The sequence below is a fragment of the Heterodontus francisci genome, chromosome 29 (genome assembly GCF_036365525.1).
Source record: "Heterodontus francisci isolate sHetFra1 chromosome 29, sHetFra1.hap1, whole genome shotgun sequence".
Classification (NCBI taxonomy): domain Eukaryota; kingdom Metazoa; phylum Chordata; class Chondrichthyes; order Heterodontiformes; family Heterodontidae; genus Heterodontus; species Heterodontus francisci.
In genome coordinates, this window is record NC_090399.1 from 42969366 (window position 1) to 42995847 (window position 26482).

At 43.4% G+C, this 26482-nt stretch overlaps 1 protein-coding gene and 1 pseudogene across 3 annotated transcripts in view; both read left to right on the forward strand.

Moving 5' to 3' along the window:
* LOC137345807 (zinc-binding protein A33-like) overlaps positions 1-26482 on the forward strand; it is a 213515-nt pseudogene that overhangs the window by 21259 nt on the left and 165774 nt on the right.
* The window catches only part of LOC137346253 (uncharacterized), a 144076-nt gene continuing 119279 nt past the window's right edge, over positions 1686-26482 (forward strand). Inside the window, exons 1-3 of one of the 3 annotated variants that reach the window (XM_068009704.1) lie at positions 1686-2095; positions 14430-14585; positions 14769-14906. In XM_068009704.1, the coding sequence (XP_067865805.1) occupies positions 14807-14906 (100 nt within the window). In that variant the 5' untranslated portion in view covers positions 1686-2095; positions 14430-14585; positions 14769-14806. Of the gene's footprint in view, positions 2096-2932; positions 3444-14429; positions 14586-14768; positions 14907-26482 lie in introns of those variants that run through there. The other 2 variants (XM_068009705.1, XM_068009703.1) reach the window with 2 other exon arrangements.

The window sequence follows — 26482 nt, forward strand, 5'->3', positions numbered from 1 at the left end:
AACAGAGGAAGAGTTGGATGACAACGTACAGGATGAGCTGCACAGACCCCCCCTTGTGCCGCCAGCAAGAAGTCAAGGGCCATTGTCGCTAGATATGATTTCAGGGATTCCAAACCTAGGCACATACTCACCTAACAGTAACTTGGCTACAGTAATAGCAGCACATAGTTGTATCCCATACATTTAGGCATTTGTATCATCACCATTGTTGCAAGATGGCTCCTGGGCTGTAAGCTCCCTAGGAAACTCCCTCGCTGTTCAACTCTATCCATGGCCATCTGCTCCCATTCCTCGTGTTTTCTCCCCCAATCTACCCTCTTAAACTGTTTAAACTCCCCGGGCTCTTTAATCAATTCATTTTAGCCCTAACTAAAAGCTAACAGTTAGTTTATGTTACCTGGGCCCACTGCCCTCCCCCAGCCATACCTGCTCTTTGTTTTATCAATGAAATTGATCACAGTCTGGATGAAACTGAAAAGTACAGCTGGTGATACTCTGATCTCCAATCCTGCTGTCTTCACTGGTGGGGGAGGGGGCTTCCTCTTTGAACAAGCTCCCAGATGGGGGGGCTCCATCTGTGCTGACCTCTGGCGGGGCAGCACTCCCTCTGTTGGCAGAAAGGCCATCCATAATGCATAATAACTTCTCCAATCTGTCTGCATAACTGAAATTCCCCATCCCTAGAACCATTCTTGTGAATCTTGTCTGTACTTTCTCCAATGTCCTCACACCTTTCCTCAAGTGCGGGACCCATAATTGGACACAATACTCCAGCTGAGGATGAACTATTGTCATATGCAAGTTCAACATTACTTCCTTGCTCTTGTACTCTATGCCCCTATTAATAAAGCCCAGGATACTGTATGCTTTATGAACTACTCTCTCAACCTGTCCTGACACCTTCAATGACTTATGCACATATACACTTAGGTCCTTCTGCTCCTTTAGAGTTGTACCCTTTTGTTCTATCTTGTCTCTCCATGTTCTTCCTTCCAAAATGAATCACCACACATTTCTCTGCAATGAACTTCATCTACCACTTGTCTGCCCATTCCACCAACTTGTCTATATCCTTACACTATCCTCACAGTTCACAATGCTTCCAAGTTTTGTATCATCAGCAAACTTTGAAATGGTGCCCTGTACTCCAAGGTCGAGGTCATTAATGCAGATCAGGAAAAGCAAGGGTCCCAACACTAATCCCTGGGGAACTCCACTACAAACCTTCCTCCAGCCAGAAAGACTTCCAATAACCACTACTCTTTGTTTCCTGTCACTCAGCCAATTTCGTCTCGATGTTGCTAATAGTGGAGCAGACCTGAGGGGCTGCATTCCTCATGTACTTCCCTCTGTTACTTTCTGTGTCAAATTTTTATCCGTCCGAGCAACTGGTGATGAAACTAGCAATATTTCTTTGATTGGATAGTTCACGATATTTGTTCCTATCCCTGACTCAAATTGAAAAAAAGCCGAAATGTTAACTCTGCTTCTCTTTCCACAGATGCTGCCAGACCTGCAGAGTGGTTCCAGCATTTCTTGTCTTCATTTCTGACTCAAACTGTCTGAGACTATTCCGCCCGGAGCCTGATGATTCACAGTCTGTTTTAATTCTGATTGGTTTGATGCTATGTTAACGTCCAATCAGTCTGGAGCAGTCTGAATAATTGGCAACAGGGTTTAATATCATCGGTGCAGGGCACAGCTCACAGACTGAGTGACACAGTATCGGTACAGGACACAGCTCACAGACTGAGACACAGTATCAGTACAGGCACAGCTCACAGACTGAGAGACACAGTATCGGTGCAGGGCACAGCTCACAGACTGAGAGACACAGTATCGGTGCAGGGCACAGCTCACAGACTGAGAGACACAGTATCGGTACAGGACACAGCTCACAGACTGAGTGACACAGTATCGGTACAGGACACAGCTCACAGACTGAGTGACACAGTATCGGTACAGGACACAGCTCACAGACTGAGTGACACAGTATCGGTACAGGACACAGCTCACAGACTGAAAGTGGAAGTCTTGCGGAGGGTTTGGTTTTTCACTGGGTGTGCTTATCACATCCTATAATTTGCAGCTACAGGTATGGTTTAGTTGTGTGTTTTTTTTTTACTGAATGCACTGTATATTTTGGGTGTCATCTTTATTTGTGAATGTACGGTATATTTCTGTGTATAGTTTTTTTTTAACCAGTGGTTTAATACTGGGTGTTGGAACAGGGTTGTTGGGTGAATGTTGGAAAGGCTGGGCATTGGACTGTGGTGGAAGAAGTTCTTTCAGGGTTTTCATTGCCCTGAAATACTGTTCAAACTGCTGACTTTACACTTTGCCCTGTGGACTATGGGCCCTGACAATATTCCAGCAATAGTACTGAAGACCTGTGCTCCAGAAGTTTCCACGCCCCTAACCAAGCTGTTCCAGTACAGCTGCAACACTGGCATCTACCCTGCAATATGGAAAATTGCCCTGTACACACAAAGCAGGACAAGTGCAACCTGGCCAATTACGGCCTCATCAGTCTACTCTCGATCATCAGTAAAGTGATGGAAGGTGTCATCGATAGTGCTATCAAGCGGCAGTCGCTTAGCAATAATCTGCTCAGTGACACTCAGTTTGTGTTCTGCCAGTGACTGTGAACTCCTAACCTTACTCCAGCCTTGGTTCAAACATGGACAGAAGGGCTGAACTCAAGAAGAGAAGTGAGTGACTGCCTTTGAAATCAAGACAGCATTTTACCAAATATGGCATCAAGGAGACTGAGCAAAACGGAAGTCAGTGGGAATCTGGCGAAACTCTCCACTGGTTGGAACTGTACCCAGCACAAAGGAAGATTGTTGTGGCTGTTGGAGGTCCATAATCTCAGTCTCAGAAGACCACTGCAGGAGTTTCTCCAAAGTAGTGTCCTAGGCCCAACCATCTTCAGCTGCTTCATCAATGACCTCCCTTCAATCATAAGGTCAGAAGTGGGGATGTTCGCTGATGATTGCACAATGTTCAGCACCATTCGCAACTCCTCAGATACTGAAGCAGTCTGTGTAGAAATGCAGCAAGACCTGGACAATATCCAGGCTTGGGCTGATAGGTGGCAAGTAACATTCGCGCCACACAAGTGCCAGGCAATGACCACCTCCAACAAGAGAGAATCTAACCACCACTCCTTGACTGAATCCCCCACTATCAACATCCTGGGGGTTACCATTGACCAGAAACTAAACTGGAGTAGCCACAAATGAAGGGCCCGGGATCGGCGGATCCCCGAGTTGGAGATTCCTGGCGTCAGCGACTCACATCGACAACGGCTTCTTCCCTGAGGTAAAATCCGAAAGCGCGATTAAAGATCCGAGAGTGGCCATCTTTGGGAGGGGCTGAAAGGTCGCAGTGCTGCTGGTCAAAGTGTGGGCTTTGGCGTATGTCAGGCTTCAGTGACGAGGGTGAGTATTGACCAGGTAAGGCTTGGTTTTTTCATTCCCAATTTCTGTCTTTTAAGCCAGAAGTAAAGCGACGGGTGGAAATGGCAGTCGGTGGGGTAATATGCTCCTCCTGTGAAATGTGGGAGATCAGGGAGAAGTCAAATGTCCCTGACGACTATGTTTGTAGGAAGTGTGTCCAGCTGTGGCTCCTTTCAGATCGGTTGGAGCAGCAGTTGGACTCACTGAGGAGCATACAGGAGTCAGAAAGTATCAGAGAGTTTCAGGGAGGTGGTCACACTGCAGGTTCAGCCAGATAGATGGGTGACCACCAGGAGGGGCAGGCAGGTAGTGCAGGAGTCCCCTGTGGCTAGTCCCCTCAATAATAAGTTTGCTGTTTTGGATACTGTTGGGGGGGAATGGTCTCTCACGGGAAAGCAGCAGCAGCAACCAGGTCAATGGCACCACGACTGGCTCTGTTGTACAGCAGGGAAGGTCAAAGTGTAGGCGAGCGGTAGTGATAGGAGACTCAATAGTCAGGGGCACAGATATGCGTTTCTGTGGCCAGGAGCGACAATCCAGGATGGTGTGTTGTCTTCCTGGTTCCAGGGTCAAGAATGTCTCTGAGTGGGCACAGGGCATTCTGAAAGGGGAGGGTGAGCAGCCAGAGGTCATGGTCCATATTGGTACTAACGACATAGGCAGGAAGAGAGATGAGGTCCTGCAAAGTGAATATCGGAGTTAGGCAGAAGATTAAAAAGCAGGACCTCTAGGGTTGTAATCTCAGGATTACTCCCTGTGCCACGTGCTAGTGAGGGTAGGAATAGCAGGATAAGGCAAATGAATGCGTGGCTGAAGAGCTGGTGCAGGTGGGATGGCTTCAACTACTTGGACCATTGGGATCTTTACTGGTGCAGAGGTGACCTGCACAAGAGGGACGGGTTGCATCTGAACTGGAAGGGGACCAATATCCTTGCGGGGAGGTTTGCTGGTACTGCTCAGGAGGGTTTAAACTAGTCTTGCAGGGGGATGGGACCCAAAGTAGTAGTCTCTCCGATGAGATGTGACAGGTTTTGTGACGGGTAGGTCGTGCCTCACAAACCTTACTGAGTTTTTCGAGAAGGTGACCAAACAGGTGGATGAGGGTAAAGCAGTGGATGTGGTGGATAAGGATTTCAGTAAGGCGTTTGATAAGGTTCCCCACGGTAGGCTATTGCAGAAAATACGGAAGTATGGGGTTGAAGGTGATTTAGAGCTTTGGATCAGAAATTGGCTAGCTGAAAGAAGACAGAGGGTGGTGGTTGATGGCAAATGTTCATCCTGGAGTTTAGTTACTAGTGGTGTACCGCAAGGATCTGTTTTGGGGCCACTGCTGTTTGTCATTTTTATAAATGACCTGGAAGAGGGTGTAGAAGGGTGGGTTAGTAAATTTGCGGATGACACTAAGGTCGGTGGAGTTGTGGATAGTGCCGAAGGATGTTGTAGGGTACAGAAGGACATAGATAGGCTGCAGAGCTGGGCTGAGAGATGGCAAATGGAGTTTAATGCGGAAAAGTGTGAGGTGATGCACTTTGGAAGGAGTAACAGGAATGCCGAGTACTGGGCTAATGGGAAGATTCTTGGTAGTGTAGATGAACAGAGAGATCTTGGTGTCCAGGTACATAAATCCCTGAAAGTTGCTACCCAGGTTAATAGGGCTGTTAAGAAGGCATATGGTGTGTTAGCTTTTATTAGTAGGGGGATCGAGTTTCGGAGCCACGAGGTCATGATGCAGCTGTACAAAACTCTGGTGAGACCGCACCTGGAGTATTGCGTGCAGTTCTGGTCACCGCATTATAGGAAGGATGTGGAAGCTTTGGAAAGGGTGCAGAGGAGATTTACTAGGATGTTGTCTGGTATGGAGGGAAGGTCTTACGAGGAAAGGCTGAGGGACTTGAGGTTGGTTTCGTTGGAGAGAAGGAGGAGGAGAGGTGACTTAATAGAGACATATAAGATAATCAGAGGGTTAGATAGGGTGGATAGTGAGAGTCTTTTTCCTCAGATGGTGATGGCAAACACGAGGGGACATAGCTTTAAGTTGAGGGGTGATAGATATAGGACAGATGTCAGAGGTAGTTTCTTTACTCAGAGAGTAGTAGGGGCGTGGAACGCCCTGCCTGCAACAGTAGTAGACTCGCCAACTTTAAGGGCATTTAAGTGGTAATTGGATAGACATATGGATGAAAATGGAATAGTGTAAGTCAGATGGTTTCACAGGTCGGCGCATCGAGGGCCGAAGGGCCTGTACTGCGCTGTAATGTTCTAATTCTAATTCTAGTTCTAATATAAATACTGTGGCTACAAGAGCAGGTCAGAAGCTATGAATTGTGTGGCAAATAACTCACCTCCCCAAAGCCTGTCCACCATCTACAAGGCACAATTCAGGAGTGTGATGGAATACTCTCCAATTGACTGGATGGGTGCAGCTCCAACAACACTCAAGAAGCTCGACAGCATCTGGGACAAAGCAGCCCACTTGATTGACACCCCATCTACAAACATTCACTCCCTCCATCACGGACGCACAGTGACAACAGTGTGTGTACCATCTGCAAGATGCACTGCAGCAACGCACCAAGGCTCCTTAGACAGTACCTTCCAAACTCGCGACCTCTACCACCGAGAAGGACAAGGGCAGCAGATGCATGGGAATGCCACCACCTGCAAGTTCCTTTCCAAGCCACACAGCATCCTGACTTGGAACTATATCACCATTCCTTCACTGTCACTGGGTCAAAATCCTGGAACTCCCTTCCTAACAGCATTGTGGGTGTACCTACACCACATGGACTGCAGCGGTTCAAGAAGGCAGCTCACCTTGTCAAGGGCAATTAAAGATGGGCAATAAATGCTGGCATTGCCAGCGATGCCCACATCCCATGAATGAATTTTTTTTTAAACACCCTGAAGAGGAAGTGAGGGACCTTGGAGTGAATGTCCACAGATCCCTGAAGGTAGCAGGACAGATTGATAAGATGGTTAAGAAGGCAGATGGAATCCTTTCCTTTATTAGCTGTGTATCAGGGTCTGAATCCTGCCCAGTGAGGACAGCACAATTCTGTTCCACGTCCCCAATCACAGTGCAGAGCCTGTTCACTGGCTGCTGTCCAGCTTCTTCCGAGAAGAGACTGTTTCCTCCACACTTCGAATAAAACCCCCACATCGAGCATATCAGTGACACTCAGAGTGCAAACCACAACTGTACCAGCAAGGCCCAGAATCATATCCCAATAGCAGATTCGGTGTCTTGGTTCCCCCCCACCGCCCTGCCTCCCTCCCTCAAAGTTCTTCAACCCTCCAAAGGGTAATATTCAGTATTGCCTCAAGTAGTCACCCCGCTGCTCAGTTACTATTCAGATATCTGTCTGACTAGATGTGAACAGTTGAACAGGAAGTACAATGAGAAATCAGTGGCCAATTAAATCTGTCACCCAATTTCAAAGCAGGTCAGCTTGGTCAAGTGGAATGTACTTCCTGCGGTATGTGGGAAGTCACTAACACATCTGCAGGAAGTTTCACCGGCTGCAGAAGCCCAAGTTCCAGGTTTAGCATCCGCAAGACAGAGAACTATGTGGATAGCACGTTTAGGGAGGTGGTCACACTGCAGGTTAGGAAAATGCAGGCTGAGTGGGAATAGGTGACTGCCAGACAGGCAGTGCAGGAGTTCCCTGAGTTTATCTTGCTTGCTAATCGTTTTCCGTTTTGGATACTGGTGACAGCGATGGTTCCTTGGGGGAGTGCAGCCAGAGCAAAGTCTGAGGCACCACGGGTGGCTCAGCAGCACAGGCGGGGAGGAAGAAGAGTGGGGTTTTATTATTTAAAAGTTAGTTTTGCAACTGTGAAAAAGCAATGAACAGCTTGTTTTGTAAGAAATAAGCTTTAGCCTTTATTCCTTGTCGGGGAACATTTAGGGGACAGTGATCATAGTATCATAAAGATAAGGCTGATTAAGGAAAAGGAGAAATTCAAAGTAAAAATAATTTATTAGGGGAAGGCCAACTTCAATGTGGTGAGAACAGATCTGGCTCAGGCAAACTGCGGTATGCTCAGGCAAGCTCAGAGTGCGGTGGATGCCAGGACATTTAATGAATTTAAGGAGGAGATAGACACATTTTCAATTAGTAATGGGTTGATGGGTTATGGAGAACGGGCAGGAAAGTGGAGCTGAGGCCAAGATGAGATCAGCCATGATCGTATTGAATGGTGGAGCAGGCTCGAGGGGCTGAATTGCCTGCTCCTGCTCCTAGTTCTTATGGCCTTATAAACTGGAATCACACATTGGCAGGCAAAACTGTAACTGAAGAATGGCTGCCTTTAAAGATGAGATAGTTTGGGTACTGTCAAGATATATTCCCATGAGGGAGAAAGGTAGGGCAAACAAATCCAGAGCTCCCTGGATGACAAAAGAGGTAGAAAATAAGATGAAGCAGAAAAATCGTGCAAATGACAGGTGTCAGGTGGGCAATACAGTTGAGAACCAGGCTGAATATAGAAGGTCCAGAGGGGAAGTGAAAAAAAAAACTGAGAAGTAAAGAGAGAGTATGAGAAGGGACTGGAAGCTAAGACAAAAGGGAATCCAATAGTATTCTGCAGGCATATAAATACTAAAAGATTGGTAAAAGGAGGAGGGGACCGATTAGGGACCTAAAAGGGACCTACGCATGAAGGCAGAGGGTATGGCTGAAGTGCTAATTGCATATTTAGCATCTGTCTTTACCAAGAAAGAAGATGCTGCCCAAGTCATTGTGAAAGAGGTGGTAGTTGAGACTCTGGATGGGCTAAAAATGGACAAAGAGTAGGTATTAGATAAGCTGGCTGTACTTGTGTTGATATGTCACCAGTACCGGATGAGATGTACTGAGGATACTGAGAGAAGTAAGGCTAGAAATTGAGGAGACACTGGCCATAATCTTCCAGTCCTCCTTAGATACAGGGGTGGTGTCAGAGGACTGGGAAATTACAGATGTTACATACTTGTACAACTACAGGCCAGTCAGTTTAACCTTGGTAGGAAAGCTTTTAGAAACCATAATTTGGGACAAATTGTTTTTAACTAACTTGCTTGAGTTTTTGATGAGGTATCAGAAAGGGTTGATCAGGGAAATGAGGTTGATGTAGTGTATATGGACTTCCAAAAGGCTTTTGATAAAGTACCACATATTAGACTTGTCAGTAAAGTTAGAGCCCACGGTATAAAAGGGACAGTAACAGCATGGATACATAATTGGCTGAGTGACAGGAAACAGGTAGTAGTTATGAATGGTTGTTTTTCGGACTGGAGGAAGTTATATAGTGGGGTACCCCAGGGGTCTGTGTGGTGACCTCTGCTTTCCTTGATCTACATTAATGACCTCAACTTTGGTGAACAGAACACAATTTGAAAATGTGCAGATGACACAAAACCTGGTAGTCTTGTGAACTGTGAGGAGGATAGTGATAAACTTCAAGAGGACATAGACAGTCTGGTGAAATGAGCAGACAAGTGGCAGATGCAATTTAATGCAGAGATGTGAGAGTGATTTGTTTTGGTATGAGAAGTGAGGAACAGCAATATAAAATAAAGGGGATTCAATTCTAAAGGAGGTGCAGCAGCAGAGGCACCTGGGGGTATATGTACACAGATTGTTGAAGGTGATAGGGTAGGTATGGACCTGAGGGGCTGTATGGCCTCCTTCTATGCCATTAATGACTCTGACCGTAGGTTGAGAGTGGTTAATAAGGAATACAGGATCCTAGGCTTTATAAATAGAAGCATAGAGTACAAAAGCAAGGAAGTTATAGTCAACCTTAATAAAACACTGGTTCAGCCTCAACTGGAGTATTATGTCCAGTTATGGGCATCATCCTTTTGGAAGGCTATGAAGGCATTAGAAAAGGTTCTATGGATAAGGAGAGATTGGAGAAGCTGGGGCTGTTCTATTTAGAGAAAAGAAGATTAAGAGGAGATTTGATAGAGGTGTTCAACATCATGAGGGGCCTGGACAGAGTAGGTAGGGAGAAACTCCCACTGGTTGAAGGATTGAGAACCAGTGGACATTGATTCAAGGTGACTGGGAAAAGAAGCAGTGGTGATATGGGGACAAACGGTATAACCCAGCAAGTGATTAGGATCTGGAATGCAGGTCCAATCAAGGTCTTCAAAAGTAGATTCAATAATTATCTGAAGAGAAAAAAATTTGGAGAAGAAGAGCGGGAGTGGGACTAGGTGAGTTGCTCTCGTAGAGAGCTGCCATGAACATTTGGGACTAAATGGCCGCCTTCTGTGCTGTAACTGTTCTGTGCTACGGTGATTCTGTGAAACAGGCTCCCTGACAGAGGGGGGTGGCTCCCTCTTTGAACAGGCTCCCTGATTGGGGGTGGGGGGGGGCTCCCTCTTTGAACAGGCTCCCTGATGGTGGGGGGGGGGGGCTCCCTCTTTGAACAGGCTCCCGGACGGTGGGGGGGGTCTCCCTCTTTGAACAGGCTCCCTGATGGGGAGGGTGGGCTCCCTCTTTGAACAGGCTCCCTGATGGGGGGGTTGGTGGGGGGGCTTCCTCTTTGAACAGGCTCCCGGACGGGGGGGCTCCATCTGTGCTGACCTCCGGCGGGGCAGCACTCCCTCTGTTGGCAGACAAAGGTTGGCAGGCAAAATTGTAAATGAACAATGGGCTGCCTTTAAAGTGGAGATAGTTTGGGTACAGTCAAGGTACATTTCCACGAGGGGCAAAGGTAGGGCAAACAAGTTCGGAACTCCCTGGATGACAAAAGAGATGAAAAGTATGATGAAACAGAAAAAGGGTGCATAAGACAGATGTCTGATGGATATTATAATTGAGAACCAAGCTGAATATCTGAGATACTGAAGGGAACTGAAAAAACAAAGAAGAGGAGCGAAGAGAGAGTATGAAAAGAGACACGTGGCTAACGTAAGAGGAATCCAAAGGTCTTCCATAGGCACCTAAATAGTGACACAGTGGTAAAAAAGAGAAGTGGGACCAAAAAGGGAATTTATGCGTGGAGACAGGGGGCATGACTGACGTATTAAATGTATACTTTGTATCTGTATACTTTGTACCAAGGAAGAAGATGCTGCCGAAGTCGTAGTGAAAGAGGAAGTAATTGAGACACTAGATGGGCTAAAAATTGGTAAAGAAGCGGTATTAGATAGGTTGGCTGTAAAGATGATAAATTATCAGGGCCAGATGAGATGTATTCAAGGATACTGAGGGAAGTAAGAGTGGAGATTGAGGAGATGCTGGCCATATTCCAATCCTCTTTAGGTACAGGGATGGTGCTAGAGGACTGGGGATTTGCAAATGTTACATCCTTGTTCAAAAAAAGGTGTAAGGATAAGCCCAGCAACTACAGGCCAGTCAATTTAACCTCAGTGGTGGGAAAGCTTTTAGAAAAAATAATTAGGGACAAAATTAACAGTCACTTGGAAACCAGCATGGATTTGTTAAGGGCAAAATTTTTTTTACAACTAACTTGCTTGAGAATTCTGATGAGATAACGTAGAGCATTGATGCGAGTAATGCAGCCGATGTGGTGCACTTGGACTTCCAAAAGGTGTTGATAAAGTGTCAGATAACAGGCTTCTCAGCAAGTTAGAGATCATGGAATAAATGGGACAGTCGCAGCATGGACAGGAAGTTGGCTGAGTGACAGGAAACAAAGACTTGTGGTAAATGGTTGTCTTTGGACTGGAGGAAGAGATACAGTGGGGGTTCCCCTGGGGTCAATATTAGGACCCCTACTTTTCTTGATCTGTATTAATGACCTAGACTTTGGTGTGCAGGGCACAATTTCAAAATGTGCGAGTGGCACAAAACTTGGAAATATTGTGAACTGTGAGGAGGATAGTGATGAACTTCAAGAGGACATAGACAGTTTGGTGGAATGGGCGGACAAGTGGCAGATGCAATTTAATGCAGAGAAGTGTGAAGTGATTCATGTTGGTAGGAAGAATGAGGAGAGGTAATATAAATCAGTGGGTACAATTCTAAAGGGGTGCAGGAGCAGAGGCACCTGGGAGTATATGTGCACAAATTGTTGCAGGTTGAGAAAGTGGTTAATAAAGCATACAGTATCCTGGGATTTATAAATAGATTACAAAGGCAAGGAAGTTATGATAAACCTGTATGAAACACTGATTTGGCCCCAACTGGAGTATTGTGTACAATTCTGGGCACCACACTTTAGGAAGTATGTGAATGCATTAGAGAGGGTGCAGAAAAGATTTTCGAGAATGGTTCCAAGGGTAAGGAACTTTAGTTTTGGAAATAGATTGTTCTCCTTAGAGAAGGTTGAGAGGAGATTATTTTGAGGTGTTCAAAATCATGAAGGGCCTGGACAGAGTAGAGAGAAACTGTCCGCATTGGCCAAGAACCAGAGGACATTGATTCAAGGTGATTGGCGACATGAGCAAAACATTTTTATGCAGCGAGTGGTTAGGATCTGGAATGTGGTGCCTGAGAGTGTGATGGAGACAGATTCATTTGTGACTTTCAAAAGACAATTGATAATTATCTGAAGAGCAAACATTTGCAGAGCTATGGGGAAAAGGCAGGGATGTGGGACTAGGTGAGTTGCTCTTGCAGAGAACTGGCACAGACATGATGGGCTGCATGACCTCATTCTGTGCTGCAAAAGAATAATATTATCGAGTTCAATGTAGTGTTTGAAAAGGAGAAATATGGAACGGCTACCAAGAATCTAGATTTAGGTAAGCCTGACTTCAATGGGATGAGACAGAGACTGTCCACAGTAAACTGGTCTAGTCTGTTAATCAGTAAAAAAGATAGAAGATCACTGGATGCTTTTCAAAAACAAATAATTTAATGTGATACAGAACTAGTTTCTAATCCTGAAGAGCAGCAGTTTTGCTTGCCAAAATGAAAACAACCACAGATGACTAAAGAGGTAAGAGGCAACATAAAAATAAATGGAATACAAAAAAAAATCACAGATCCTGGCAAATAGGAGAGCTACAAAGAACAGCAATAAGTGAACAACAGATAGTAAGAGCTATAAAAAGGAGTCTCTCTGTCAAGGAACCTGTTTATAGAGGGAGTCCCTCCATTGGGCAGCATGTTTATAGAGGGAGCATGTTTAAAGAGGGAACCTCTCCTTTCCGGGAGAGTGTGAGTGTGTGTGAGAGTGTGTACAAAACTATTACCTTGAAGAACTTGGTGATCCCAATGAGTCCTTCGGGGGTTTTGATGTCCAAATCTGAGTTGAGATATTTGATTTTCCAGAATACCAGGTGTGTCTGCAACAACTACAACAGGTCTCAGCGAGCAGAGATAAGTCTTCACTATCAGTCTGTGCAGTTCTCAAACTGTCATTAACTCTCTCAACTGTCTCTGTCTATCTCTCTCTCCCTCTGTCTGTCTGTCTGTCTCTGCCTTGGCATCTCTCTGTGTTTCTTTCTGCCTCTGTCTTGTGACACGGGGCACATGTCTTCTTTAACAATATAGAAATATAAGAAATAGGAGCAGGAGTAGACCATTCTGCCTCTCAAGCCTGCTCAACCATTCACTATGATCATGGCTCAACCCCACTCTTTCCCGCCCCTCCCCATATGCTGATTTCCTGAGAGATCAATAATCAATCTCAATCTTGAATATACTCAGTAATGGAGCATCCACCACCCTCTGGGGTAAATAATTCCAAAGATTAGTAACCCACTGAGTGAAGAAATTTATCCTCATCTCAGTCCTAAATGATTGAGCCCTTACCCTGAGACTTTGCCCCCATGGTCTTGATTCCCAGCCAGTGGAAGCATCCCCTCAGTGTCTTCCCTGTCAAACCCCTTCAGAATTGTGTATGTTTCAATATGATCATACCTCATTCGTCTAAACTCCAGATAGTTATAGGCTGTAATTGCTTGGTTTTGAGTCATCATCATGCAATAAGTCAGGTGATTCCTGTGTTTTCTCCTTCTGCTTTGTGCGCTTCGGAAACTCGTCAAATTTAACTTGCTAACTTATACGCCGAACAAATACCCTGATGCACCTGGAATTTAAAGATGTTTCAACACCTCTGTCTGTCTGTCTGTCTCTCCCGATTGGTTGAAAATGGAGATCCAGTTCTTGATTGGTTTGGAATGTAGATCCTGATCTGGATTGGTTGGAAGGGATTATTCTAATTCTGAATGGTTTGGAGTCTTTTCAATTTGTCTTTGGGATGTGGGTATCGCTGACGAGGCCGGTATTTGTTGCCCATCTCTAATTGCCCTTGAGAAGGTGGTGGTGAGCTGCCTTCTTAAACTGCTGCAGTCTATATGGGGTAAGTACACCCACAATGCTGTTAGGAAGGGTGTTCCAGGATTTTGACACAGTGACAGTGAAGGTATGGCAATATAGTTCGAAGTCAGGATGGTGTGTGGCTTGGAGGTGAACTTGAAGATGGTGATATTCCCCTACGCCTGCTGCCCTTGTTCTTCTAGGCGGTAGAGGTGAAAGGTTTGGAAGGTGTTGGTAAAGGAGCCTTGGTGCATTGCTGCAGTACAACTTGAAGATGGTAAACATTGCTGCCACTGTGCACTGGTCGTGGAGGGGGTGAATGTTTAAGGTGGTGAATGAGGTGCCAATCAAGTGGGCTGCTTTATCCTGGATGGTGTCGAGCTTCTTGAGTGTTGTTGGAGCTGCTCCCACCCAGCCAAGTTGAGAGTATTCCATCACATTCTTGACTTGTGCCTTGTAGATGGTGGACAGGCATTAGGGAGTCAGGAGGTGAGTTACTCATCGCAGAATTCCTAGCCTCTGACCTGCTCTTATAGCCACATTATTTACATGGCTGGTCCAGTTGAGTTTCTGGTCAATGGTAACCCCCCAGGATGTTGATGGTGGGGGATTCAGCGAGGGTAAAGCTGTTGAATGTCGAGGGGAAATGGTTAGATTCTCTCTAGCTGGAGATGGTCATTGCCTTGGACCTGTGTGGCGCAAATGTTACTTGCTACTTATCAGCCCAAGCCTCAATGTTGTCTAGGTCTTGCATCCCCACTTCGGACCTTATGATGGAGGGAAGGTCATTGAGGAAGCAGCTGAAGATGGTTGGGCCTCGGACACTACCCTGAGGAACTCCTGCAGTGATACCCTGGGGCTAAGATGATTGGCCTCCAATAACTATCTTCCTTTGTGCCAGGTATGACTCCAACTAGTGGAGAATTTTCTCTGATTCTCATTGACTTCAATTTTGCTAGGGTTCCTTTGATGCCACATCTAGTCAAGGGCAGTCACTCTCACCTTGCCGGGCCTAGCTCCAGTATTAATGTAGTAATTAGTCAGAAATCAGTTGTATCTAATTCACTGTCCTTCTCCATATCAGAGACCATTTCTGGCCAGGACATAAACAAACCTGGTGCAATGGCTGAAGGAGGCAAAGACATCATTGAAATGCCAACTCTTGGGAGATCTCTCCGACTAGGGACGCTATACGATCGACGCAGTGACATGATCATCCCAGGTAACACCAGATCATCCAGGATGTTATCCCAATATAATCCAGAATAAAAACCTGAAAAAAATCAGTTAGGATAAACATCCAGGAAAGGAACCTAATATAGTCAAGAATAAAAACCTAACAGAATCTAATATCAGACAGCATTTAACAACAATTTCATCCAGAATTTAAACCTTAATATCACCAAAGATATGATCCCATTATCGCCGGGGGTATAAACCTCAATATCACACAGCATATCAATCACAATAACACGCAGGATATATTCCCATAATTGCTCAGGATATAATCCCCAGTACCACCAAGGATATAAACCCCAATATAATCCAGGATATAAATTCCAATATCATCAAGGATATAAATCCCAATATCAAAAAGGATATAAATCATAATATCAAACAGCATATCAACCACAATATCATGCAGGATATAAAGTGCAATACCATCTAGTATATATATTTCAATATCACCCAGGATATAAATGGAGCTATCATGTAGGATATAAATCCCAATATCACCCAGGAGATAAAGCCCAATACCACACACGATACAAGTGGCAATATCACCCAGGATATAAATCCCAATATCATCCAGGATATAAACTATAATATCAGCAAAGATATAAACACCAATATCACCCAGGATATAAATTCTAATATCACCCAAGATATAATTCCCAACATCATCCATGATAGAAACCCCAACATCATCCAGGAGAGAAACCCCAAAGTCATCCAGAATATAAACCCCAATGTCACCCAGTATATAAACTCCAATTTCACACAGGATATAAACCCAGCTATCACCAAGGATATAAAACCCCAATATCCCATGGGATATAAATCCCAAAGTCACCCAAGATAAAAACCCCAATATCACCCATGTTATAAGCACCAACATCATCCAGGACATAAAGCCCAATATCATCTTGGATATAATCCTCAATATCACCCAGGATATAAATCCCAATATCATCCAGGATATAAAGCCTAATATCACCAAGGATATAAATCCCAAAACCATCCAGGATATAATTCCTTATATCATCCAGGACACAAACCCCAATATCACCAAAGATATCATCCCATTATAGCCTGGGATATAAACCCCAATGTCACCCAGGATATCAATGCCAATATCACACAGGATATAATCCCCAGTATCATCCAGGATATAAATCCTGATATCTCACAGGATATAAATCACAATATCACCCGGGATATGAAGTCCAATATCATCCAGGATATATGTCCCATTATTGCCAGGATATGAATCCCAATATAATCCAAGATATAATCCCCAGTATCATCCAGGATATAAATCCCAATATCACACAGAATATAATTCCCAATATCATGCAACATATCAACCACAATATCACACAGGATATAAAGTGCAATCTCATCTAGTATAAATATTTCAATATCAACCAGGATATAAGCCCCAATGTCATCCAGGATATAAACCCCAATATCATCCAGGATATAATTCCCAATATCATCCAGGATATAGAAACATAGCAAATAGGAGAAGGAGGAGGCCATTCAGCCCTCCGAGCCTGCTCCGCCATTCATTATGATCATGGCTGATCATCCAACTCAGTAACCTGTTCCCGCTTTTTCCCCATATCCTTTGATCCCTTTAGACCCAAGGACTATATCTAAGTCCTTCTTGAAAACATACAATGTTTTGGCCTCAAATGCTTTCTGTGGTAGCAAATTCCATGGGCTCAGCAATCTCTGGGTGAAGTAATTTCTCCTCATCTCAGTCCAGAAAGGTTTACCCCGTATCCTCAGACTATGACCCCTGGTTCTGGATTCCCCCCCATCTGGAACATCCTTCCTGCATCTACCCTGTTAGAATTTTATAGGTTTCTGTGAGATCCGCCGCACTCTTCTGAACTCCAGCGAATATAATCCTAACCGACTCAATCTCTCCTAATACATCAGTCCCGCCATCCCAGGAATCAGTCTAGTAAACCTTCGCTGCACTCCCTCTATAGCAGGAATATCCTTCCTCAGATAAGTAGACCAAAACTGCATACAATATTCCAGGTGTGGCCTCACCAAGGTCCTGTATAGTTGCAGCAAGACATCCCTGCTCCTGTACTCGAATCCTCTCACTATGAAGGCCAACATACCATTTGCCTTTTTTACCACCTGTTGCACCTGCATGCTTACCTTCTGCGACTGGTGTACGAGAACACCCAGGTCTCGCTGCATATTCCCCTCTCTCAGTTTATAGCCATTTAGATAATAATCTGCCTTGCAGATTTTGCTACCAAAGTGGATAATCTCACATGTATCCACATTATACTGCATCTTCCATGCATTAGTCCACTCACTTAACTTGTCCAAATCACCCTGAAGCCTCTCTGCATCCTCCTCACAACTCACCCTCCCACCCAGTTTTGTGTCATCTGCAAATTTGGAGATATTACATTTAGTTCCCTCATCTAAATCATTAATATATATTGTGAATAGCTGGGGTCCTAGCACCGATCCCTGTGGTACCCTCGAGTGACTGCCTGCCATTCGGAAAAAGACCCATTTATTCCTACTCTTTGTTTCCTGTCTGTCAACCAATTTTCTATCCGTCGCAATACACTACCCCCAATCCCATGTGCTTTAATTTTACACACTAATCTCTTATGTGGGACTTTGTCGAAAGCCTTCTGAAAGTCCAAATAAACCACATCCACTGGCTCCCCCTCATCAACTCTACTAGTTACACATCCTTGTAGAATTCTCGTAGATTTGTCAAGCATGATTTCCCTTTCGTAAATCCATGCTGACTCTGCCCGATTCTACCACTGTTCTCGACCTTTTCTGCTACAAAATCTTGATAACTACGTCCCCACTACCGACGTCCGGCTGACTGGTCTATAATTCCCTGTTTTCTCTCTACCTCCCTTTTTAAATAGTGGGGTTACATTAGCTACCCTCCAATCTGTAGGAACTGTTCCAGAGTCTATAGAACCTTGGAAGATGACCACCAATGCATCCACTATTTCTAGGGCCACTTCCTTAAGTACTCTGGGATGTGGATAATCAGGCCCTGGAGATTTATCAGCCTTCAATCCCATCAATTTCCCCAACACCATTTATCTACTAATATTGATTTCCTTCAGTTCCTCCCTCTCACTAAACCCTGTGTTCCCCAACATTTCTGGTATGTTATTTGTGTCCTCCCTTGTGAAGACAGAACCAAAGTATGCATTTAGTTGGTCAGCCATTTCTTTGTTCCCCATAATAAATTCCCCTGTTTCTGACTGTAAGGGACCTACATTTGTCTTCACCAATCTTTTTCTCTTCACATACCTATAGAAACTTTTGCAGTCAGTTTTTATGTTCCCCGCAAGCTTGCTCTCGTACTCTATTTTCCCCTTCTTAATCAATCCCTTGGTCCTCCTTTGCTGAATTCTAAACTGCTCCCAATCCTCAGGTCTGTTGTTTTTTTCTGGCATATTTGTATGCCTCTTCCTTGGATCCATTGCTATCTCTAATTTCCCTTGTAAGCCATGGTTTGGCTACCTTTCCCGTTTTACTTTTGCACCAAACAGGAGTAAACAATTGCTGCAGTTCATCCATGCGTTCTTAGAATGTTTGCCATTGCCTTTCCTCCGTCATTCCTTTAAGTAACGTTTCCCAATCCAGCATAGCCAACTCGCGCCTCATACTTTTGTAGTTTCCTTTATTAAGATTCAGGACCCTTGTCTCAGAATCAACTACGTCACTCTCCATCTTGATAAAGAATTCTATGATATTGTGGTCACTCATCCCCAAGGGGTCCTGCACAACTAGATTGTCAATTATTCCTCTCTCATTACGCAATACCCAGTCTAGTATGGTCTGTTCTCTAGTTGGTTCCTCAAAGTATTGGTCCAGAAAACCATTCCGTATACACTCCAAGAATTCCTCCTCTACGGTATTGTGACTAATTTGATTTGCCCAATCTATATGCAGATTAAAGTCACGCATAATTACAGATGTTCCTTTACCGCATGCATCTCTAATTTCCTATTTAATGCCATTCCCAACATCACCACTACAGTTTAGGGGTTTATATACAACCCCACTAACCATTTTTGCCCGTTAATGTTTCTCAGCTTTACCCATACAGAGTCGACATTATCAGAGCTAATTTCCTTCCTTACTATTGTGTTAATTTCCTCTTTAACCAGCAATGCAACTCCACCACATTTTGCTTTTTGTCTGTCCCTCCTAAATACTGAATACCCATGGATGTTATTTTCCCATCCCTGGTCACCCTGCAGTCATGTCTCCATAATTCCGACTATATCATACCCATTTACATCTATTTGCATGATTAATTCATCCACTTTATTGCGAATGCTCTGCACGTTAAAGCACAAAGTCTTTTTAACACTACTTGTCCCCTTCCCACTATTTTTCACTGTGGCCCTGTTTGATTCTGGCCCTTGATTTCTCTGCCTATTACTTTTCTTATTCCCCTTATTGCCTTTTGTTCTTGTCTTTGATCCCCCCCTCCTCTGACTCCTTGCAAAGGTTCCCATCCCCCTGCCATTTTAGTTTGAACCCTCCCCAACCACTCTAGCAAATACTCCCCCGAGGACATCAGTCCCGGTCCTGCCCAGGTGTAACCCGTCCAGTTTGTACTGGTCCCACCTCCCCCAGAACCAGTCCCAATGTCCCAGGAATCTAAATCCCTCCCCCTCACACCATCTCTTCAACCATGTATTCATCCGATATATCCTGCTATTTCTACTCTGACTAGCACGTGGCACTGGTAGTAATCCTGAGATCGCTACCTTTGAGGTCCTACTTTTCAACTTACTTCCTAACTCCCTATATTCTGCTTTTAGGACCTCATCCCTTTTTTACCTACGTCGTTTGTACCAATGTGTACCATGACCACTGGCTGTTCACCCTCCCCATTCAGAATGTCCTGTAACCGCTCTGAGACATCCTTGACCCTAGCACCAGGGAGGCAACATACCGTCCTGGAGTCTCATTTGCGGCCACAGAAACACCTATCTATTCCCCTTACAATTGAATCTCCTATAACTATTGCATTCCCACAATTTTTACTCCTCCCCTGTGCAGCAGAGCCAACCGTGGTGCAACGAATTGGGCTGTTGCTGCTTTCCCCTGAGAGGCCATTCCCCCCAACAGTATCCAAAGCAGTATATCTGTTTTGCAGGGGAACAGCCACAGGAGATTCCTGAACTGCCTGCCGAGTCCTCTTGCTCTGCCTGGTGGTCACCCATTCCCTTCCTGCCTGTGCAGTCTGAGCCTGCGGTGTGACCACCTCTCTATCCGTGCTATCCACGATACTCTCTGCATCGCGGATGCTCCACAGTGTCCCCAGCTGCTGCTTCAGCTCTGAAACCCAGGCTTCCAGGAGCTGCAGCTGGAGACATTTCCTGCACACATGCTGGTCCCGGGCGCTAGAATTGTTCCTGGCTTCCCACATAGAGCGTGAGGAGCACACCACAGCTTTGAGCTCTCCTGCCATGACTTAACCCTTTAAATTAAACCTTTTGGAAAATGCTTAATATCAAATAATATCTATTACTCGAGGGCCCTTCTTCCCTGGTCCTCGTTACCACAGAACTCCCTAAAAACCACGACTTACTATATATGAAAATAAACTGTAGACCTCTCTTACCTTAGTTACTAAGCCAGCTATTTAGAGCTATTCCCTAATTATTAAATATTCTCTCAACCCTAATATCACCCAGGCAATAAACCCCAATATCACACAGGATATAAATGGAAATATCATTCAGGCCATAAATCCCAATGTCATCCAGGATATAAATCTCAATTTCACCCAGGATATAAAACCCAATTTCACCCAGGAGATAGACCCCAATGTCATCCAGGATCAAAAAAAAATCATTCAGATATAAATCCCAATATCATCCAGGATATAATTTCCAATATCATCCATGACAGAAACCCCAACATCACCCAGGATAAATAGCCCAATGTCATCCAGGATATAAATCCGAATGTCATCCAGGAGATAAAAACCCCAAAATCACCAGGATGAAAATACCAATATCATCTTGGATGTAATCCCCAATATCATCCAGGATATTCCTCCAGTATCATCCGGCATATAATTCCAAATATCATCCAGGAGATAAAGACCAATATCATCCAGGAGAAAATTCCCAATATCACCCAGGATATAAATCCCAATATCACCCAGTATATAATTCCCAACATCATCCAGGATATAAACCCTAATATCACCCACAATATCATCATCCAGTATATAATTCCCAATATCATCTGGGATATAAATCCCAATATCACCCAGTATATAATTCCCAACATCATCCAGGATATAAACCCTAATATCACCCACAATATCATCATCCAGTATATAATTCCCAATATCATCTGGGATATAAATCCCAATATCACCCAGTATATAATTCCCAACATCATCCAGGATATAAACCCTAATATCACCCACAATATCATCATCCAGTATATAATTCCCAATATCATCTAGGATATAAATCCCAATATCACCCAGGATATAATTCGCAATATCATCTCGGATACAAACCCCAATATCACCAAGGATATAAACCCCAGTGTCATCCAGTATATAAACCCCAAGAGCATCCAAGGTATAAACCCAAATATCACCAAGGATTATAAAACCTCAATATCACTTGGGATATGAACCCCAAAGTCACCCAAGATAAAATCACCAACATCATCCAGGATATAAACCCAAAAGCCATCCAGGATATAAATCCCAATATTATCCAGGATATAAATCCCAATATTATTCAGGATATAAACTCCAATGTCATCCAGGAAATAATTCCCAATATCACCCAGGATATAAACCCCTATATCATCCAGGATATAACCTGTTAAACACCCAGGATGTAAACACCAATATCACCCAAGATATAAACCTCAATATCGTCCAGAATATAAATCCTATTATCATCCAGGACATAAACCCCAATCACATCCAGGATATAAACCCCAATATCACGCAGGACATAATACCCAATATCACCCAGGACATCAACTCCCATATCACATAGGATATAAACCTCAATATCTCCCAGGACATAATACCCAATATCACCCAGGACATCAACTCCCATATCACATAGGATATAAACCCCAATATCACCCAGGACATCATCTCCCATATCACATAGGATATAAACCTCAATATCACCCAGGACATAATACCCAATATCACCCAGGACATCAACTCCCATATCACATAGGATATAAACTCCAATATCACCCAGGACATAATACCCAATATCACCCAGGACATCATCTCCCATATCACATAGGATATAAACTCCAATATCACCCAGGACATAATACCCAATATCACCCAGGACATCAACTCCCATATCACATAGGATATAAACTCCAATATCACCCAGGACATAATACCCAATATCACCCAGGACATCATCTCCCATATCACATAGGATATAAACTCCAATATCACCCAGGACATAATACCCAATATCACCCAGGACATCATCTCCCATATCACATAGGATATAAACCTCAATATCACCCAGGACATAATACCCAATATCACCCAGGACATCAACTCCCATATCACATAGGATATAAACTCCAATATCACCCAGGACATAATACCCAATATCACCCAGGACATCATCTCCCATATCACATAGGATATAAACTCCAATATCACCCAGGACATAATACCCAATATCACCCAGGACATCATCTCCCATATCACATAGGATATAAACTCCAATATCACCCAGGACATAATACCCAATATCACCCAGGACATCATCTCCCATATCACATAGGATATAAACTCCAATATCACCCAGGACATAATACCCAATATCACCCAGGACATCATCTCCCATATCACATAGGATATAAACCTCAATATCACCCAGGACATAATACCCAATATCACCCAGGACATCAACTCCCATATCACATAGGATATAAACTCCAATATCACCCAGGACATAATACCCAATATCACCCAGGACATCATCTCCCATATCACATAGGATATAAACTCCAATATCACCCAGGACATAATACCCAATATCACCCAGGACATCATCTCCCATATCACATAGGATATAAACCTCAATATCACCCAGGACATAATACCCAATATCACCCAGGACATCAACTCCCATATCACATAGGATATAAACCTCAATATCACCCAGGACATAATACCCAATATCACCCAGGACATCAACTGCCATATCACATAGGATATAAACTCCAATATCACCCAGGACATAATACCCAATATCACCCAGGACATCATCTCCCATATCACATAGGATATAAACTCCAATATCACCCAGGACATAATACCCAATATCACCCAGGACATCATCTCCCATATCACATAGGATATAAACCTCAATATCACCCAGGACATAATACCCAATATCACCCAGGACATCATCTCCCATATCACATAGGATATAAACCTCAATATCACCCAGGACATAATACCCAATATCACCCAGGACATCATCTCCCATATCACATAGGATATAAACTCCAATATCACCCAGGACATAATACCCAATATCACCCAGGACATCATCTCCCATATCACATAGGATATAAACCCCAATATCCCCCAGGATATAAACCCCTATATCATCCATGATATAACCTGTATAACACCCAGGAGATAAACCCCAATGCCACCCATGATATCATCCCCCATATCATTCAGGATATAATCTGAATAATGCACAGGATATATTATCACCAATATCACCCAGGATAGATATCCCATTATCACCCAGAATATAAAATGTAATACAATCCATGATATAAATCCTAATGTTACCCAGGATATAAACACCAACATCATCCAGGATATAAACCACAACATCACGAAGGATATGATCCAGAATATCATCTAGATATAAACCCCAATAAACATCTAGGATAGAAAAAACATCATGAAGGATGTGAACACCAATATCATCCAGGATACAAATCCAACTACTAATCAGGATATAAAACCCAATAAGATCCAGGATACAAATCCCACGACTGATCAGGATATAAACCCCAATATTATCCAGGATACAAATCCCACGACTGATCAGGATATAAACCCACATATCATCCAGGATACAAATCCCACCACTGATCAGGATATAAACCCCAATATTATCCAGGATACAAATCCCACTACTGATCAGGATATAAAAACCAATATCATCCAGGATACAAATCCCACTACTGATCAGGATATAAATACCAATATCATCCAGGATACAAATCCCACTACTGATCAGGATATAAACCCCAATATCATCCAGGATACAAATCCCACGACTGATCAGGATATAAAACCAAATATCATCCAGGATACAAATCCCACTACTGATCAGGATATAAACCCCAATATTATCCAGGATACAAATCCCACGACTGATCAGGATATAAACCCACATATCATCCAGGATACAAATCCCACCACTGATCAGGATATAAACCCCAATATTATCCAGGATACAAATCCCACTACTGATCAGGATATAAAAACCAATATCATCCAGGATACAAATCCCACTACTGATCAGGATATAAATACCAATATCATCCAGGATACAAATCCCACTACTGATCAGGATATAAACCCCAATATCATCCAGGATACAAATCCCACGACTGATCAGGATATAAATCCAAATATCATCCAGGATACAAATCCCACTACTGATCAGGATATAAACCCCAAGATTATCCAGGATACAAATCCCACTACTGATCAGGATATAAACCCCAAGATTATCCAGGATACAAATCCCACTACTGATCAGGATATAAACCCCAATATTATCCAGGATACAAATCCCACTACTGATCAGGATATAAACCTCAATATCATCCAGGATACAAATCCCACTACTGATCAGGATATAAACCTCAATATCATCCAGGATACAAATCCCACTACTGATCAGGATATAAACCCCAATATCATCCAGGATACAAATCCCACTACTGATCAGGATATAAAACCCAATATCATCCAGGATACAAATCCCACTACTGATCAGGATATAAACCCCAATATCATCCAGGATACAAATCCCATGACTGATCAGGATATCAACCCCAATATCATCCAGGATACAAATCCCACGACTGATCAGGATATAAACCCAAATATCATCCAGGATACAAATCCCACGACTGATCAGGATATCAACCCCAATATCATCCAGGATACAAATCCCACGACTGATCAGGATATAAACCCCAATATCATCCAGGATACAAATCCCACTACTGATCAGGATATAAACCCAAATATCATCCAGGATACAAATCCCACTACTGATCAGGATATAAACCCAAATATCATCCAGGATACAAATCCCACTACTGATCAGGATATAAACCCCAATATCATCCAGGATACAAATCCCACTACTGATCAGGATATAAACCCAAATATCATCCAGGATACAAATCCCACTACTGATCAGGATATAAACCCCAATATCATCCAGGATACAAATCCCACAACTGATCAGGATATAAACCCAAATATCATCCAGGATACAAATCCCATGACTGATCAGGATATAAACCCAAATATCATCCAGGATACAAATCCCACTACTGATCAGGATATAAACCCCAATATCATCCAGGATACAAATCCCACTACTGATCATGATATAAACCCCAAAATTATCCAGGATACAAATCCCACCACTGATCAGGATATAAAACCCAATATCATCCAGGATACAAATCCCACAACTGATCAGGATATAAACCCAAATATCATCCAGGATACAAATCCCACTACTGATCAGGATATAAACCCCAATATCATCCAGGATACAAATCCCACAACTGATCAGGATATAAACCCCAATATCATCCAGGATACAAATCCCACTACTGATCAGGATATAAACCCAAATATCATCCAGGATACAAATCCCACTACTGATCAGGATATAAACCCAAATATCATCCAGGATACAAATCCCACGACTGATCAGGATATAAACCCAAATATCATCCAGGATACAAATCCCACTACTGATCAGGATATAAACCCCAATATTATCCAGGATACAAATCCCACTACTGATCAGGATATAAACCCCAATATTATCCAGGATACAAATCCCACTACTGATCAGGATACAAACCCCAAAATTATCCAGGATACAAATCCCACCACTGATCAGGATATAAACCCCAATATCATCCAGGATACAAATCCCATGACTGATCAGGATATAAACCCAAATATTATCCAGGATACAAATCCCATGACTGATCAGGATATAAACCCCAATATCATCCAGGATACAAATCCCATGACTGATCAGGATATAAACCCCAATATCATCCAGGATACAAATCCCACTACTGATCAGGATATAAACCCAAATATCATCCAGGATACAAATCCCACTACTGATCAGGATATAAACCCAAATATCATCCAGGATACAAATCCCACGACTGATCAGGATATAAACCCAAATATCATCCAGGATACAAATCCCACTACTGATCAGGATATAA